The sequence below is a fragment of the Cygnus atratus genome, chromosome 5 (genome assembly GCF_013377495.2).
Source record: "Cygnus atratus isolate AKBS03 ecotype Queensland, Australia chromosome 5, CAtr_DNAZoo_HiC_assembly, whole genome shotgun sequence".
NCBI classification, from domain to species: Eukaryota; Metazoa; Chordata; class Aves; order Anseriformes; family Anatidae; genus Cygnus; species Cygnus atratus.
Genome location: NC_066366.1, coordinates 38,768,773 through 38,787,905, shown reverse-complemented (window position 1 = coordinate 38,787,905; position 19,133 = coordinate 38,768,773). Strand labels below are relative to the sequence as shown.

At 39.1% G+C, this 19,133-nt stretch overlaps 1 protein-coding gene across 1 annotated transcript in view; it reads left to right on the top strand.

Annotated features, from left to right (window-relative positions):
• The window catches only part of LRP5 (LDL receptor related protein 5), a 143,644-nt gene that overhangs the window by 57,640 nt on the left and 66,871 nt on the right, over positions 1-19,133 (top strand). Inside the window, exons 6-7 of the mRNA XM_035539937.2 lie at positions 14,302-14,698; positions 15,292-15,463. Of these exons, the coding sequence (XP_035395830.1) occupies positions 14,302-14,698; positions 15,292-15,463 (569 nt within the window). The remainder of the gene's footprint in view (positions 1-14,301; positions 14,699-15,291; positions 15,464-19,133) is intronic.

Here is a 19,133-nt window from a genome sequence, read left to right as displayed (position 1 = left end):
ATGATGTTAGTCTGTTTTGCTCTGTTGGTGTGTGATGTTTTCTTTGCTCATGGGTAACATGAACTAGTACTTCCAAGAAGACTGCTTGTGTAGAGCCATTCTCAGTGCAAGAACAGGTTTTATATCTGTAAAGGACAAAAAGCTAAAACTAACAGCTTAGCATGAAAACAAAGCACCTGTTGCATGAACTTTAAATCAGTTGATTTCTCCTCTGTCCACACCCCTACCTGGATTTGGTAGCAAAAGATGAGTGCAATATTTGAAAAGCATTAATAAGGTCGTTCTGGTCTCTGTAGTGGCAGTCTTGTTGACTGGTGTCTGATCGCTGAAGGTACAGGCAAGGTGAGCGTTCCTCTAGCTTTTGTAGAGTTGGGTGAGGAGGTTGCAACCACATGCAGCTCATTATCTCAACAAAGTTGTTCCCTTAAGCAGTTCTGTGAACACTCAGAGAAGTGATCTTTCAAGCGAAGATCTTCAAAATTACGTATGAATTTGTGTTGGACCACTACTGGAAGGGAGGACAAGGAGGCTTATGACCTGAGATACTGAAAACAAACCGACCTGTTTGCCTATATAAAAGTATTGCCAGTTGCTGGGAACAAGATTTAAACGGTATGGGACAAAGTAGTAATTGGTGTTTTGTTTTTAACTTTCACTTTTTAACTGTTCAGTAGAACAGCAGCTTGTAACAAATAGAACTTGGGGCATCTTTGCTGCTGTTCTGGTTTCGAAATGCTGTTAATTTATCTCATTACAGCTCTGGTGCGCCTTTAGTACAATTTGTACCACTTGATGTGAATGGAGCCATGGTCTTTCCATCTTGCTCTACATCATCCCAGTCTGTCATATAATACCTGTATGCATTATTCCAAGATTGAGCCCATTTCTGCAAACTGTGTTCAGCAGCTTGTTTCTCTTATGTTTCTGGAAAATGTGTAATTTCTTTCTGCAGTATTCAGTGTTACTAGCATACAGCCACTGCTGCCGGCCATCTAAAAGAATGTTTAAAACCTCATCTTTTTTATTAGAAGTGGATATGTTTCCCAGTAAGTGGCTACCCCTATTCTTAAATCCCTTCTGCGTTGCATTCCCAAAGGATCTTACTCTCATTGTGCATCATTTTCTGATATCATGGTACTAAGTAAGTCAACTGCATATTAAGTAAAATTTATTAGAGTTTTAAAACCAATCATCTGATACCACAAAACATTTTGAGTAAAAGCTCAAAATTTAGTCCCTACCTCACCCTCCAAAATTTTTAATAATTTGTATCTATGACTATAAAGAATTGAAGTGAGTAGAAGAAACTAGGACTTCAGTAATGCTTTTTTTATTGCATATATTTTAAACTCAGTAGAGGTGCTCAGAGGTACATAAGCTCAGAATTAGTCTAGGATCCATGCAGTTTCTGGAAGCTGCATACCCCAAGGTTCTAAAAGCAATATTCCATTTTTTATTTTTGTTTCTCAATAAATGTGTAATGCTTCGTTGCAGAATACGGGTAAAATATTTCAGTAAAAACTACATATTTTTACTTTATGCATTGCATAACTTCGTTATTGCAAATTTACTTGGCCTGCGCATCATTGTTTTTTGATCCATTTTAATTGTTGTTCTGGTTTTGGCTGGGATGGAGTTAATTTTCTTCACAGCAGCCCATACAGTGGTATGTTTTGGATTTATGACCAAAACTGTGTTGATAACACACCTACGCTTTAGTCATTGCTGGGCTGTGCTTACCCAGCCTCCAGGCCCTTTCTGCTTCTCACACTGCCCCACCAGCCTGGGGCTGCACAAGAATTTGGGAGACGACACCACCAGGACCGCTGACCCAAACAGACCAAAGAGCTATTCCACATCACATGGTGTCATGTTCAGCAATAAAACTGTGGAAAAGAAGGAGGAAGGGGGTGGCATTTGGAGTTATGACATCTGTCTTCCCATTTAACTTTTGCACAATGGTGAGTGTCTGATAGGTGCTTTCCGTGGAAAAATGTTATTTTGTTGTTTACACATTGCTCTTTTTTTCTCTTCTGTGATAATTTAGTTGTTTTACTCTTCTCAGGTGCTTTTTATATTTTTACATATGAACATGTAAGGTTTTTAAACTTTTTAAACTTTTAAGGTTTAATTTCTCTTCTTAAGCTAGAGATGCTTTCAGGGTGAAATTATCAGTTCAGTAAAGTACATTGAGGTGTAATTTGTCCATTTTGTGATGGAGATGGAAACCTGGCCATGCCAAGCTCAGTGGAAGGCTCCCATTAGTTTCCTTGGGACAAGGGATAGCGTCCAAGAACCTCTGGATATTTTGTGATGCTCTTCAATAACCCCAAAGTGTTTGTTATTTTATTTTTCAATTTTCTTAAATGGAATGGAGGAGGATAAGCCTTATTGTGTCAGAGGAGATTGGATTATAAGGTAGATATGAATGTTTTGGGGGGAAAAATACACATGGTGTGTGCAATAAATGCTCAAGTGCAGAAACTTTTAGTGTTTTTATGAATGTGAGTGATTACTTGGGACGTATGGCACGTTCACCTCAACTCATCAGAGAACCATTTCTGCAGGAGAAAGCAACTGTTATTTGCTTGAAAGTGAGAAAGCTTGGGCTTTTGAATCAATTTCATATGGTGGTAGGAGCTGTAGGGTTTCTGCTGGGAAGACAGGACAGCTGTAGTTTCTCAAATGAACTATGGAAAAAAAAACATTTTCATAATTGGGGAAGAAGGCAGCAGCTTTAGGTGTTTGAATATTCATCTCCACTTTTTTATCCTTGTTTCTGTTATTGAGGCAGTTGATCAGGGTTGGGCAATATTCCCAAATGTGGTATTTCTCTTTGCCCTTCTTCATAATGCAAAAACAGCAGTGTTCTTGGAACCTGCTGGCTCATACTGCAGGATTATGCTATTTTTTATGCAGGAAATCGGATAGTATTGAAGGAAGAAATGTTAAGGCATTTCTTTCTCATCTCCTCTGTGTTTCTTGGTACGCATCATATATTTGAAAAAATTGGTGTCTACAGTTCCTTCACTGAGCAATCATCAGCTTATTTGAGCAACTGAGCTTCCAAGCAGGACAAGCAGGAGGATGAATGCCTCCATTGTGAAGTCTTTCTTCCAATGCAATTTAACCCTTGTGAGTACCAGAGGAGAAGATCCCTTTGTTCACACATCTTCCTAAAGAGAAACAGTATGGACTAATCCAGACTTTCTGATTAAATATGTCAGCTGGTAATTAATGATGAACAGCCTCTTTGTCAAAGGGAGCAGTTAAGGAGTTGATTGTTATTTGGGATAATTGCTGTAAATCTGCTCCCTCAAGTTCCTGAGAAGACTTCTCCTGGAATCGTGTGAATAACACACAGTAACTGGCAGGAGGCTTCTGGTATTTGGAAGATGCTGGAAGATAAATCTTGCAGATCAGTAGATAAACTCTGATTATATTCTGGTATTGATGAAGAGCTGTATTGGGAAGGAGCGTTCACGTACATATCTGTTTGTTGGAGGAAAATAAACAATAGAAAACCTATTTTCTACAAAAAAAAAAAAGTTTGTGGAGAATAGTATTGAAGGGATGCCTGCATGCCTGTCTCCTCCCCTTGCTCTCTCTGTGATTGAAATGCAACTGTGGAAAAACAAGATCTTTTAATTGCAAAATGCTTTGACTTCATAGGTGTCTTTTGTCCTGTGCCTGGTGTCTGGTTACCATGGGGAGATCTTCAGAAGTTCTGGAGGACTTTTTCTTGTTCCCCATCTTGCATCCACTGTGATCCCAGTGGTGTTTCACGTTTCCTTCGTCTACCAAGGAGTAGCTGACCCCCTGTGTTCCCTTTGTTAGGCTGAGCTGGGGCCACCTTCAAGCTCACTGTGATGCGTTTTTTCCTCCTGAGTGAGGGATTTGTGAAATTGGTGTCACCCTAAATGTCTGCAGCCACTTTAGTTCTGTACTCTTAGTAGTTTTATTTCTGTGCCCCACCACCACAGCAGATCTAGTCAAAGGATCCATGGGTGTTGTGCACCACCAGGTGAGAGGGAGAGAGTTTGGATAATAAAGCAAGCATGCAAGTAGTGTGCAGTGGCATTCCTGCAAGGTGGAGAATTAACCAAATTCCAGGCATGAAAACGAGATGCAGTAGGTTGAAAGAGAAAATAGGACTTCGCTCCCTACATCCAGACCCCATATTGGCCATGATGTATAATACAGGAACACACCCCATTGACTCTTTAGCACTAAAACAGTGGGACAGAAGGTTATTTACTACGTTAGAAATACCATATGTGAAACTGCATTTCACTGAGATGCCTTCGCAATTAACCAGGAAGGATTGTAAAAGCTGTCCAGCAATGAGTATCGGATGATCTAGGAAATCTGGAGGCTACTCTGCAAATAAGAAATCAGTGAGTGAGCCATCCGTTTTGATATGAACTCCATAACTTATTTCTCCTAGGGTTCTTCCATGTTCTTTATTGCCAAGGATGATGGCTCTTCCGTTCAGTTTTAGGAAACTTTAGCTTCTGCGTGCATCAGAAACACAATAGTGGAAAATCTGTCCATTTATGTGCTAGTCGTGAACCCTGTCTGCATCTATTAAGTAAAGCAATGTAGTTCCCCCCCCTTCTGTTTCTACTCTATTTCATAAAAATTTCATGATTATTTTTTCATTCATTTGTAGCTGTTGTTTGTTTTGAATCTGTTTTTCCCCTTGCTTTTGTCAGTATGTTATGGTATGATTTCATTTGATCTGCATGAAAAGATTACATTGCTTTCTATTCATAGCATCTTTTATCTTCCTAAATGGGGAGTACTTTGTGTAGCAAAGAAATGAAACAGCCTCTTATGGTAATGGCCGTGTTTAAAATTTCATTGGATAGAAGCCATGAGAAACACGCTGTAAGGAACAAACCTGGAGGGAGTGTGGAGCATTCTGGAAGATCTGCCACATCTTCTAGCTCTGTTTTCAGTGAGTTTACTGGATTAATGACTGAAACTCTCCTTTCGGTCTTGGACATGTTTCGGATTGATGACTACTTTGAAAGACTCTGAAATGCAGTCTAGTTCAGAGCTCATAACTAATTCATTTTGTGTGCGTGTGTGGATGTGTGTATAGAAAAGAAAGCAGCACTTCCCCTTCCCAGCAATGCTGAGTCTCTAGCTAGGCTTAGTTTTTATGCTGCAGTAGAGCCACACCTTGTGTCTGCAGTGAAAAGGTTTGTGTGTAAACTTTATCTTGCGTTCTCCATGGGCTAAGTACATGAATGGGGAAAGTTACCAAGTCTTAGTGCTAAGTTGTTAAGCTGTTCTAGCTTGGCTGCATCTTTATACTGTGACCAAGCTCTGTTTTACTGCGTCGGAGTAGCAACAGTAAGGTTGAGATTTGCAAACCCCAATTTACAGTTGTTTATAACTTTTTCCATGATGTTTACCTTCTGACAGATGATGATGATGATAGCGCAGAATTGATTTTTTTTTTTTGGTGGCTCCATCTTACTTGAAACATAATTAACACTTAAACTTCAAGGCATTACACAGCTATCATTCTCAGAGGGGGCCCATGGGACACGAAGTATTTATTCCTATTTGTGTTAAGGAGGAAAATAGTGCAGAGAAACTAATGTATATGAGGTCTCTTGGTGAGTTGGAAACATTTGTGATTGGAATGCACAGGAGCAGGAATGCAGTAAAGCTATTGTGTGTTTCTGTTCAGTATTTCAAAAGAGTGGTAATTATGTATCTTGCTGGGTTTTAATGGATTTTTGATGGCATGTATTTGAAGGTGTCACCACCAAAACTTTGTTTAACAGAAACTAGTTAAGTGGCTAAGACCCTTTAAAAGTTAGTGATTTCGTAGTCTGAGCCAGAAGGGTTGTATGTCTCCAGGAGAGAATAGGTGCTTTAAAACTTTTAAACCATGCTTTGCAAGAAAATACCAGAATCCAAAGACTACTTTTTTTATAGCAATGGGAATTTCTGGCGCACATTTTATTTCCCCATCATATTTCCTATAGCTTGCAATGGACTGTTGTTAATAATTCTGTGCAAAGAGGTGTTAATTTTTTGGTAATAAAAAGTAGAAGCCAGGACTGATATCCGTAAGATAACATGCTTTTTTTAACGCACACATAGTACAGACAGTCAAACCTCAGGGTAAGTGTTAAGACTTAATTGTTCAAGTGCTTTTTGGATGAAGTGTCTGTACAAGGGCAAGTTCTTTTCTTGGAACTGAGACAGACACACAATGGTGTTGATCTTTGATTCAGGTTACTACCAGTGCAGTTATGACTGTTGCATTATTTTGAAAAGTTCTCGTAACAGTTTGCTACTCCTCTGTTGGTAGTAACTTCAGAGCTTCGTGCTCACAAATATAATATGTATGTATTATGTATGTACAAACTGTAGGTGTTTCACAGAACCTAGGTCCTAAATTAGAATAGAGTGTTAACTGTGTCTTCTCTGTTGCAACCGCTTTCTCTGGAAGAAACATTGCTTTATGTCTTGGTCAGCTGTTTTGTGCTAATGATTTTATCAGATGTAAAGTTTAATTAATACTCTGAGTTTGTTGTTGTTTTTTTGTTCCCCCCCCCCCCCCCCCCGCCTCCAGTGGTCATATGAATGTGTCATAACCCTGCCTGGAATTGTAGATCTTCTCTGGTTTAGGCAAAGTAACTATTGGAACTCTAGAAGTCTGCTGCTGAGATAATGGAAGAAGCACTGGACACCAGCTTTTCACTATAGCATGCAGGCAGATATGATGTAATTTGTTAGTTAGGTGAGTGCTCTGGTATTTCCTTTCGTTGTCATAAGTGTTAGTTTTCCTTATGCCTACTTACCTTTCAATTCAAATTCTGTCTAAATGTGGGCACTCAAAACATTTTTTTCAAATAAACCTTTCTTAATTCTATTTTGTTGGTTGCTTACTCTCACTGCATGCAATGCTCAGTTATAAACTAGTAAACCTGATGTGTGCTGCATGCTTCCCCTGGTCCACAGTATCAAGTAGGAGGAGAGCACGTTCCCTGCTTTTCCCAACCCAGAGCCATCACCACTGCAATGTGAAGCAGTGGTCTCTTAGTCTCAAACTGGTATGTAAATAAAGAACTGAACTGGGATGCACAGTAGTGTTCTTGTTTCAACTGGCTCAAAATATACACACACAGGAAAAAAAAAGAAAACAACAAGAAGAAGAGAATGTAAAAAGAATTTCCATTTATTTCTAGGTGTTACCAAAGTTTGTTTCAACTCCTGTAAATATTTTTACGTTCTGCAGGAGTTGAATAACAAAAGTGGGGTTTGATACCAGATTTAAACATCTCATAATTTCATGACATCATTCTTCCTGTGGTGTGAAGACTGGCTAATGCTAAGCACTTGTGCAAGATGTAATTGTTTTGAATATTAGCAAGATTATTAAACAGTATGGCAACATTTCCTATTTTCATCCACTCTATACAGAATAATGAAGTTTTCTCCCACCCCCTTATTTCAAACAGCTTGTAAAAGAGTTGCCTGCAGTCAAAGTACTTCTAATGGACTGTTTTCAAAAAGAGCTAACTGCTTTGTTCCACAAAGAACTAAAAGCTTTACAATTATTACGGTTTATCTGATTTTTCCCCGTAAATACAGAGATTTCGAAAGTTGCCTTTAAATAGACTCAGTGTGTATGTGCATATGCATGCACATGCGTGTACGCAGAACCGGGGGAAGAGTCCCACAATGGAGCATTGTTCTAGCCTGATTAGCAGACAGACAAATGGGAATGGAATAGCATGGTGTTTTCTGGCATAGATTAGCAGAAGCAACCACTGCAGTCTACATTTGTTTAGATTGGACGAATAAATTGGAGCATTTGTTACTGTATTATAGATGTCTTGTCACTTGTCAAATGTGAAGTGGGCCAAGGGAAGAATAAAAAAGGCTCTTGTCAAGCTGATGAGATGGCCGGTTTCACTGCTGTCAGCTCTGATTGCAGTTTATTTTGCAAATTGAATACAGCTGCCATTTTCAGCACTGAAGCACGAATTTTTAATAACAAGTGCACAAAACAACAAAATCAAAGCAAACAGTATACCTAGCATGGGTATTGAAAATAATAGATTAGTGGGTATGGGAGGGACAGAGTCACATGTACAAACAAGAATATCTCTTAACGTGTTTCTATAGGATTTCTTGATTGCAAAGAGAGAATGTAGTCTTCAGGAAGGTAGAATAACTGCCTTGAACAGTATTATTTTTTCTGTTCTGTTTTTTTAAATTGAGATATTGTTAGCATTGGTTCTGCATGTTAAGCAGAACAGTTCATGGGTATTCATGGATGTTAGACTGTCTGAAAAGTTCTATGGAAGGTCTGCAGAAAGCTTTTGGTGAATAAAAAAAACAATGCTAGAGTAAATTAAACAGTTAAAAGTTTAAACCAGTGGGAAAAATAAAGCAGTATGTAGTTGGGTCTTTTAAAATGCTTTCCAAATGGAACCTTCAGAGAGACCTCATTTCTTCTATTTTTCTGTCTGCATGGAGGACTTCTGCTGTGATACGGTAGTACTAGGAATGGTTTGCATTCTACCCCCATGATCCCCAAAGAAAAAAAAAGACGTTTTTCATTGTGTGGTGTTATATGTGACTGTGTTCTAATAGTTAGTAATTCTGCTGGGAATCTCTTAATCAGTGGTTACATAAGTGCAGTGAGAGAGGTTTGTGAAAATCAATTTAATTAAATAAATGCTGTAGCACTCCAGTACTAGCTCACTATAATGTATTAGACAGGTTCTGGGGTTTCTAATATTACAGCAGACAAGTCACAGCATAACACTTCCATAGCTTTCAAAACATTCCTACCAACATTAATAATCAAAATGCCTACATGATACAGATAAAACTAATGAGGCAGACGAGCGTGTTTGTCCAGGTTTTTAGGGAGAACTAGCGACGGTGCTGAGATAAGTTCTCGTCTCTTAGAGCTCTGCAGAGCCCACTGCCAATTTTTTTCTTCTCTTCTAGCAGGAATTTATTAAGAGAGGCAAATATGGTTATAACAAAAACTATTTTTTGGACTGCGCTGCAATAAAGGCCGGGATTTTTGCACCTATAGAAACCCACCCACAATAAGGATATTTTAGCAACTTTTAAAAGTAGCTGGAGGAGGGGAGAATGTAATGAGACGTGCTGTGTTAACATTTTCTCTGGTCACATGTATTGTAATGGCTAAGGATGTAGATACACGTCTGTCATGAGGTCTTGTTGTGTAATAATTTGACTTCATTTTAAGCAGCTGCATCTCTCCAATAGAAACTGCTAAGCAGCCAGAACTTTAAATCAGTCAAGTAGCTCATTCCTCTTATTATTTCTTTTTCCCATAAGTCTTGGTTAGAGGCATGTTAAAAATCAGAAGAATTTTCCAAGAAGCATTCTGTTCAACTACCAATAAGCTGTCCCAGTTGTCAACTGGAATGAAGGATTTTTTTTCCGGTCAGCTGGGTCAACAGAGAAAAAAACAACCTAATCCTTAAATCTTGGGCTGCAAAGTTGTATCCTACATGTTCATTTTAGCTGTGTATGCCCATGGGGCAGAACTGAGTTTGGGAATATTCCTCCAGTAGTGCTTGCCTGCAGAAAAAGCCTGAATGGCTGAGTACATCAGAAACAGGGTTGTTTGTTCCCTGTGCAATGAGGTTGTAGTCATCGTGCAATTGCTGATTCAAGGGGTAGTAGTTGCTGCCCTGTGCCTTCTCTCCCTGGTCAAAGTATTATTTTGTATGCAAGCAAACGTGTGATCATATGCACAGGTGTACATAGGACAGAGGTAGATGAGATAAAGTTGAGCCTGGTTATTGCTGCTTTGAGGAACTTAAGACTGTTTTGGTTTTATTTGTGGATTTTAGGGGAATATTAAAAGCCTGTTGTCTAGCCAGCGCGTGTAGGTATAATTTGGGCCTTTAACTTTGATCTGCTAGTTCCTTCCTCTGGTATGTTCAACCCTGACCTTGTTCACCATGAACCAAGGTGAAGATGCAATCATTCGTGTGAAGATGCGAAACACATGCATGTGATTTTTATCTGTCTGTTCCCATGAAAAGATGCTCATAATGTTGGTAGTCCTGGAAATGCATGTAATATTGGTAATTGCTGTGTTATCAGTTGCTACGCATATGTTTGATGCTATTCTGCTTCACACTACACATACTTAATATTAAGATTATGATTGCAGACATTAATATAATAAAAATTTAGGAGGTCAAGTGGCTGTGAAACTGAGAGTGCTGTGGGTGGCTGAACAGCTGCAGTGCTGCTCACTTTTTGACCCAGTTGAGCTAAAACAGTTTATTCTTTTCTGGTTTTGTGGAACATTTTGATGACCAAGCACATCCCCTTTCCACATTGAGTGTTAGGGCTTGAATTTTTACTGAAAATCTCATGTTTAGAGCAAGTTATTTTGACTCCCTAAAGTGAAATATTTCAGAAACATAGAAGCAACACATAAGACTTCGTTACAGGAGCTATGTGTTTCTGCTGTAGCTTGCTGCCTGACCTCTGCAGTTGCAGATTAGGGTCTGCAGATGCTGTCTGTAATGATGGCTTTTTTTTTTTTTTTTTACCTTGGCTGTTGAAGTGTAATTTTAGTTTACATTAAAAACTGAAATATTTTGTGTGTGTTTCAGTGTGGTAAGAAACAGGACCTTTGGGAACTTTTTCCTGTAAAGAAACTGTGATGGTGGATAATCTTTACTATTTCAGGTCATGTGCAGGATTCGAGTGACCTGGGTTCTTTTTCATTTCTGCTCTCGCCAAGCTGACATGCTCTGGACAAGCAGCATGTTTTCTTCTTTACTCTGTTGTGTGCTCTCGCCAAGCTGACATGCTCTGGACAAGCAGCATGTTTTCTTCCTTACTCTGTTGTGTCTGGTGACGCTGCAAGTTCTTTGCAGATGGTACTGTCAGAAAAATCTGCGTTTTTAATACTTAGCACAATGGGACCTGATACCAATTACCAAGTACTTCGAACGTAATTTTAACACCCACAATTTAATGAAACAAAAGAGATCTAAAAGCCTTTCTGTTTGAACAGGCTCCATAAAAATGTCCTTTTTAACCGCATTAATCAGCTTTGAACACAACCCTTGGATTCAACAATATTATTTTGAAGGTCCTCCCTTTCTGTTTAAAGTGGATCCTCATCATAATATTTGAAATGAGCATAGCTGTTTGGTGCTTGTTTTCTAATCCAGAAACATCAGCATAACCCATGACTGTTTCTGGGGAAATCCTTGAAGTAGAGAGAAAAAAGTATCTCAGGCTATGAACTTCTTTTGTTCCCAGACAGCTTTTTAAAGTAGTTTAACAACTACAGTTCTTATGCTTGTTTAAAAAAGAAAACTGCCTTGCATTTGATATACTCAGAAGTAGGTAGAGTAGATAGGATAGTTAACAGTGTCGCCTTTCATTCCTGCTCTCTGCCATTATGTGTAGTTAATCAGTCAAAGATCATTTAGCTAAGAAGCATTGCAGAAGAGAAGGTGTAAGCTGTATATTTTTATTTCTGTCCACCATGGTCTTTTTTACCAAAAAAAAAAGCAGTTGATTTTTTTTTTTTTCCACGGTTCAGAAAGGAAACCGATGTTTCTAAGCATGATATGAAGTACCAAATAATGTTTTAGGTATTCCACTATTCTTCTCTTTCTAGGAATCTTATAAAGCTTTTGAAAATTAATAATTTTCCTAGCAGTGCCTTCTTACAGTTGCTGGTACAAGCTGTTCCCTTAACAGAAAGGAAACGTGAAAAAAAAAAAAAGAAAACCTGATGCTGTGTTTACCTAAGGGAGCAATGGAGGAAAGAAGCCTTACAACTTGTCTGGTCACCTGGGGCTGTTCCCTTCTCAGCTTGGACTGCAAGTTACTGGTTTTGATATGTTCGGAGAAGTAATCAGAACTTTCAAGCACAACTGAAAACTGTTCCTGAAAACAGTTTTAATTTTGCCACCTTTGAAGCTGGAAAATCTTAAGGAAATTTGATGGCAGATTGCTTTCTTGTTTTGCTATCAAGAATGTATGGGTTCTCACTCCTCCCATTTCTCCACATGTTCTTAGGCTCTGAATTTCTGTTGCTTTCCTTCTGCCCAGCCTTCCTTCAAAGTCAGCTTGTGCAAATGATGGTGTAGTTATCAAACCTTGTCAGCCAGCATTGACTGGAAGAAACATACGTGTTGGCGGCCCTCCCCATGCCAGCACAAGCATTCGTGGAGCTCTGCAGTGAACTGGGCTGCTTAAAAACCTCAGACTTCTTTCAGCTGAGTTAGTTTTTGTTTAGATCAGCTCTTTTTAGAACAGTTTGCAACACACAGCCTTGCTGCCTGTTGTGCTTGCACCTGAGAAGGACTGATACAGGAGTGAGGCCAAGCAGCCCATGGCAAGGAGAAGAGCAGCGCCACTTCATTCAGGAGCTGTGGTGGCTTAAGGTAGCTCAAAGTGTGCATTGATTTATGTCCATGCAGTATAGCAAAATAGCTTGGGTATGTTCAGATGCTTTTTTTCCTAGATCCTTCCTTGTGTTTTAACATATCCTTGCAACCTAAGCGCTGTTTCTTTTCAGCACTTCTGAGATACTATTTGGAGATTATACTCTGATTTCCAAACCCAAAAGCAGAGAGCCGTACTTCAGGAGCAGATGGTGAATATAGTGAATATAGCAGATAGTGAATATGAATTTGGTTTTGAAGTGCAATAGACTAAATTTCCGAGTCTCCAAAACTCCATACATATGCCTAGGTGCAATTTTCTCCTAGAAGACTGTCATGAGGATTTGAATTTCTGGTTTTGTTAGTGGTCTTAAAAAAAAAAAAAAAAAAAAAAAAGTGTCCCATGTTGGCAGCTGGTGTTTTCTGGTCTGGGTGAAATGAAACAAGTGACTTTGTTTTGCTTTCCAGTTTTGGAGTGTGGCTAAAAACTCCATGTCAGTTTTGAAACTACATGCCACCGACTTAGTAACCAAGTAGGGAAAAGACTATACTTGCTCTTTACGTGCTGAAGCACGTGGGTGAATGTGGGAAAAATGTCTGAAGTAGCTGGATGTTTTTCTGTGTCTTGGGTTTGTTCTGATAAAAGAAGTTGCCAGAAAGACAATGCTGAATACTCCATTTGTCTTTGAAGCGTGCTCCAGGTTGTTGGCTGGCACCCTTTCCACCATCAATGAAACTTTGCAATGGGGAGGTGGAGTAGGGTAGAGAGAGAACTGCCCTGTTGCCTTAGAGTTAGTTTTGTACCAGCTTTCACCAAATAAGAAATACTTGCTATACCTGTGGCTTGTTCTGATTAGTTTGTCTAGAGCAAATCAATACTGTAATTATTTTGACATACTGAAGTCTTCTGTTAGCGCTGTCATTTATTATGTAGTGCTTGTGTGTTGAAAAACATGTCTAATGCAGTGATACAGCTAGTGGGAAGGTTGGCTGAGCTGGGGAATTATATATAACATGATGAAATATTTGGACATACCCCATCAATTTTTTTTTGGTTCACCCTAATGAAAGGAATGGCATTGTTCTGCATGCAGCCTGGCCGATCTACACTTTCGTAACTTTTTTTTCCCTATTACTTCTTTCCTGGTAGTGGAAAAAATAGTTGCATAAAACTTCCTTTATGTAATCAATGTTTAAAAAAATATATATATCCCAATCTTTTTTACTTGGAGGAGTGGTAGACAGAGACACAGGTGGTATTTGATGCCAGCAGTGTTTTCAAGGCTGGCTTTATGATTGTTGATTTGGAACCTTTGTTAGATGTGCGTTCATACCAACTCTATTTTACCACTAGAGACAAGGTTGCTAGTGCTGTGCAGTCCTTACTTTTTCATAGAGAATGTGGTAAGTTGTGATACTGGTTGGAAGCTGGAGCTTGGTGTTTTCAAGCTGCACATTTGCATTGGTCAGGATGTGTTGGATCTGGTTGTTGGTGTGCTCCTTGGGAATTCCACCTGCACGTAGATTTTTGGTTGGCTAATGGAGGCTGCTGATTTAAAGCAAATCTGTTGTCCTCGGTTAACTACCTGCATGGATGCCTTTATTCTAGACTGAGGGTGCTATGTTCCATGTTAGTGTAGGAGGCTGGGAGAAAGATACTGTCATTGTGAATTAAGAATGCCAGCACAAGTATTCAGTTGAGAAGAACTGTTTCTGAATAACTCCCTATTCAGACAAGGCTTTATTTCAATGAAAGGGCTGTACTGTATTCAAGTGTTCACATTGATAGCAGAAGAACTCTGTTGCAGGGGTATTGAAGAAAAAAAGAAAAAGATACCATGAATGGTTTTTTCCCCAGGTGCTGAAGAAGTCTTGCTGCTTGCTAGAAGGACGGACTTGAGAAGGATTTCCTTGGACATGCCGGATTTCACTGACATTATTCTGCAGATAGACAATATCAGACATGCAATAGCCATAGACTATGATCCTGTGGAAGGCTACATCTACTGGACTGATGATGATGTCCGGGCAATTCGTCGGGCGTACCTTGATGGTTCTGGAGCACAGACTCTGGTAACCTCAGAAATCAACCATCCAGATGGTATTGCTGTGGACTGGGTGGCAAGGAACCTGTACTGGACTGACACTGGAACAGACCGCATTGAAGTGACCCGGTTGAATGGGACATCAAGAAAGATCCTTATCTCAGAAAACCTAGATGAACCTAGAGCAATTGTGCTCAATCCTGTAATGGGGTAAGTTTTATTTTCGTTGGTAGCCCTGTGGTAGGTCTTTGGGTCCAGCTTGTGGTTTTATGAAACTGAAAGTCTGCAGGTTACAAGATGATTATTTGTCAAATGTTGCTTTTGTTTTGAAAATAACTTGCGTTTCTATAAAAGGTGACTGCAGTGTCCTTTGAGTCTATATGTTGCATGTTCAGTTGGATTTTTTTATCTGTGTCTTCAGTATTATAACTATTAAAGAATTGGGCCACTGCACATTTTCAGTAGTTTAATTTAGTTAACGGAGTTTAGTTTAGTTATTGCTGATGGCAAAATGACAGAATGGTTGAAGTGGGAAGGAACCTCTGGAGTCATCTGGTCCAACCACTGCAGGGCCATCTAGAGCTGGTTGCTGAGGTCCATGTACAGGCATCTTTTTGAAGATCTGCAAGGAGGGAGACTCCACAGGCTCTCTGGGCAGAGAGGATACAGTTGAAGTCAGTTGGTTTGTTTGTTGCAGTTTGGGAAGCAGAAAGCTAGGATGTTTTGTCAAAAGTGGAACGGATCTTGATGCTTTTTGGCTGGAATGTTATGTGCATTGACTGTTTCTGCCCTTTTCTTTACAGCTACATGTATTGGACAGACTGGGGTGAGAGTCCAAAGATAGAGTGTGCTTATTTGGATGGCTCAGAGAGGAGAGTTCTGGTGAACACGTCCTTAGGTTGGCCTAATGGCTTGGCACTGGATCTTGAAGAGGACAAACTTTACTGGGGAGATGCAAAAACAGATAAAATTGAGGTGAGTAACAGAGCTGTCTTGTTTACATTCTTAGAAAACATGTGTTGTTGTTATGTGCAGCTTTATGTCTTGGATATATTTATCCATTTGGGGGGGGGTCTTTTGTTTCATTAATATTTACAATAAATTTATCAAAATAAGACATTAGAGAAGAAAGGAAGTATGTTCATATGCTGTACCGGTTCTGAAAACTTTCGCATCAACTGCTATGCCAAGGGATATGCAATCAGAAACTTCTGCAGTGCTGGAAGTATAATCTAATTACTTGAAATCTCAGGTTTGATCTGAAGCTTTTGAAACAAATTGGAACACTCAGGTACAACCTCTTTTAGTAATGTGTTGCATTTTTTGTGGTGCTTGGAACTAGTGTCTGAAATTGCTGCATGCAAAAGACTTGATGCAAGGTTTGTGTATGGGAGAAAGTGGATGTGGAGGCCCTAGAGAGCCATATTTCAGGACTTTAATGATTATGTGGTGTCCGGACGCATGGAAGAAAAGTTGTTTTCAATGTACCATGACACTTAAAAGTACCTTCTGCCTGCCTTGAAAACAATGTAGGCATTCTGTCACACAATCTGGGGAGCGGAAATCCCCTTCAAAATCCCCTTCATGATGTTGTATAAGTGTTTATGGAAAATTTTAAATATTTCTTAGTTATTGAAAGAACTTCTGATAAGAGTATGACATGATTTCTTTTTGTTCCCCTTTCTTTGGGAAGAAATTTTTTTAAATGCAAAAAATCCATCCTGTCTACCTGTTTTCAAACTCATTTATTTTTAATCAACCTGCTTTGGACATTTTGTATGCTAGACAAAGCTGGAAAAATTATCTGCTTCTTTGTTACGTGTGTTTCCAGCAGTAAGATTGTGAGGTGTATCTGGAGATTCATTGCTTTAAATTTAAGATATGATCAAAGCAGACATCTGGCATTGGTGTGGTCATAGATGTTGACAATTGCACAAGTAAGGCCTGAGATGTTCTCATAAAGGAGATGCCTTTTTTTCCCCTGATTGTTTTTGCCTCAGTATCCCATGATTAAACCTTAGTCTAAAAGAATAATTGTGAAGTGTGCTACCACAGAAATGAAACAGCTTTTAGATACAGCAAAAAAGTCCAGCAACTGAGTCCTGAAGTAATTTCACTGAGAAGGTGATAAATAACTGAAAGATGTAGAATCAGGTTCTGGGGCCAGGCTATTTGGGCTCTGAAGTCGTGTCTACGAGATTCTGAAGTTTCATTGAATTATTAACAGTTGACTGTTAACTGTGGCATTTTAGGCCCAATACCAGTGAGATTTGGTGGCTTTTCCACCCCCAGCTCCCAGGAAATTCCAGCCTGAGAAGATATTGCTATCTTGTTTGTGCAGCTCACCAGTGTTTTCTCTTGCAGCCTGCAGCTTCCAGCTCCTGATGCATATTGAGCCAACTTGACGTCTTACCTAGCAAGTGTAGAAATACTGTTTGGCCTAGGACAATTGTTTCTGTAGGAGCACCAAATGGTTTAGAAGAGAGCTGGCAGTAAGGCATTTAATAAGGTGTTAGTGACAGAAATACCAATTTCAGGCCAATAGGTGTAGCTTTTCACTATTTTTCTATGGCCAGCAGAAAAGGCATGGTGTTAGTTAGCTAAGCAGGATGCTGCAGAGATGATTGGGAAGAGAGGAAGTTTTCCAAGAGAAAGCAGAAAAATATGGATACAGCCAGGTGTTGTGAGGAGGTCTGAAACATTTGATTTAGATGCTGTTGTGTTCCCCATCACTTTCAGTGCTTGGTTTCTTAATAAAATAGTTGTTTAGCAAGGTCACCTTATTGCTGGTGAACTTCCTAAACTTTCTTTAGCTCACATTTCTGAGAAAGAAGGAAAAACTGGATTTTGAACCTCAACCTAAAGTCGTTATAGTAGGCTATAATTAATCCGAAGGCTTGGTTGACAGCATGAGACATGACCTGAGGTCAGACAAATTTGAAAAGTTTTATTCTATTATCATTAAATGATGAGATTTGTCATACTGACAAACATTCATTTTTAACGTCTTGTTGTAATGCTCTGGGCATCTGGTGGAAACAGGTTCCTTGAGCTATCTCTGGTACGTCGTTGTTGTGAAGCAGTTGTTTATCTTCCACAAAGATGTCAGAAAAGCAGTTTGAAAATTGAAGGTGCTAAATAATTAGCTCTGAGTATTTTAATTTCAAAAGGGAATTCTCCAGGGAATTTGAAATAGCTTCAAAGTAAGATGAGGTAACCTAGCTAATTGAAATCAATTCATAAACAGAATTGCCAAACCAGAATGGGATGAAGAAGGGGATAAAACTATTGCTTTAGAGAGATTTTTTTTCCCTATAATGTAAGTTTTCTTCCTATAATGTAAACTAGTTTGTTGAGGTAGTGTTTTGACTGTACTATATATTTATAAAAAAGAAACAGTCCATTTCTGTAACAGTACTTAGTAAAAGCAGTATAGAAATTTCACCCTTGTTCTGTGAAGTCAATTGAGTTTTCATGTTACTTGAGGGAATAGTATATGCAGCATTTTCGGATAAATAAATTTTGGGGCCTTTAGTAATGTCTGTGCTCTCTAAAGTTTTTGCCCTCTGGAAGAAGTGAATCAAGACTGTCTGCTGGCTTCAGAAATATAACTTTGCTGTCTGGCAGTGTCTTGATGTACTGGGCTTGATGACTAGTAGAGGGGTCTTCTCCTTCCTTACCTTTCAGGCTGTAGGAAAGAACATTCTAGATTCCACCTTTTGTAGCTGGAACTGTACTAGTGCAATTGATCTCCCTGGTTTAAGCAGTCTGTTCAGTCTGTCTTACTTCATTTTAAGACAGTAAAGCCAATGGTACTGTTTGATTTGGCATCTAAGTTTAGGAAAGTTGGAGAAGCCAAAGTAAGGGCTTTTTATTCTCTCAGTTCTGCTTATTATACTTTTAGTGGTTCTCTTCTGTTTTCAAAAATAGAGAGAAGAGGGTATTTTACTTGGTCTCAGAAACAGAAGGTATTTTTTACATGAAGTGGATTACAATATCTCTAGATATTTTGATTGCTGTATATCATACAACCCAGTTATAATTGTTAGTACAAAGATTTAGATACTTTTATCTCTTATGTCCCTACCAATGAGTTCTTAGGTTAAAACAGGTATAAATATTCCTGGTTTAAATCTGCACCCCCCCCCCCCCCCCCCCCAAACACTTTTTCTCTTTATGCTTGATGTTTACTTTTGCTAGTTAGCATGAACAGACTCCTGACATTTACAAATCCCTAAATAGGCCCATTTAGGACATGATGGGGAAAAATATCATGGATGTTGTCTGGAGTTCGGAACAGTGCTGTGAAGGGGCCTGTTGTGGTCCACTGTGCAGCTGCGTGAGTTAAAAAGGCGCTGGCATGCCATCAGTAGAAATGAATGTTAAATGTCTATTGCAGAACGTCCATTAGAAAACAAATTTTCAGTTTCCATTTTGGAACACATGCCAGACATTTGTATTCTGCTCACTTGGGAAAGAACTGCATGACTTAACTGGTTATTGACACAGCTTAGGTGTTGGCTGATTCCAGACTGGTCTCCAGTAGAGCTTCTTTTTATTAATACTTCTCTGCAAGATCAAAAAATTGCAGTAGGGATATATTTCAGAATAGAAACATTTATCTAATGGATGGTATTTCGTATCT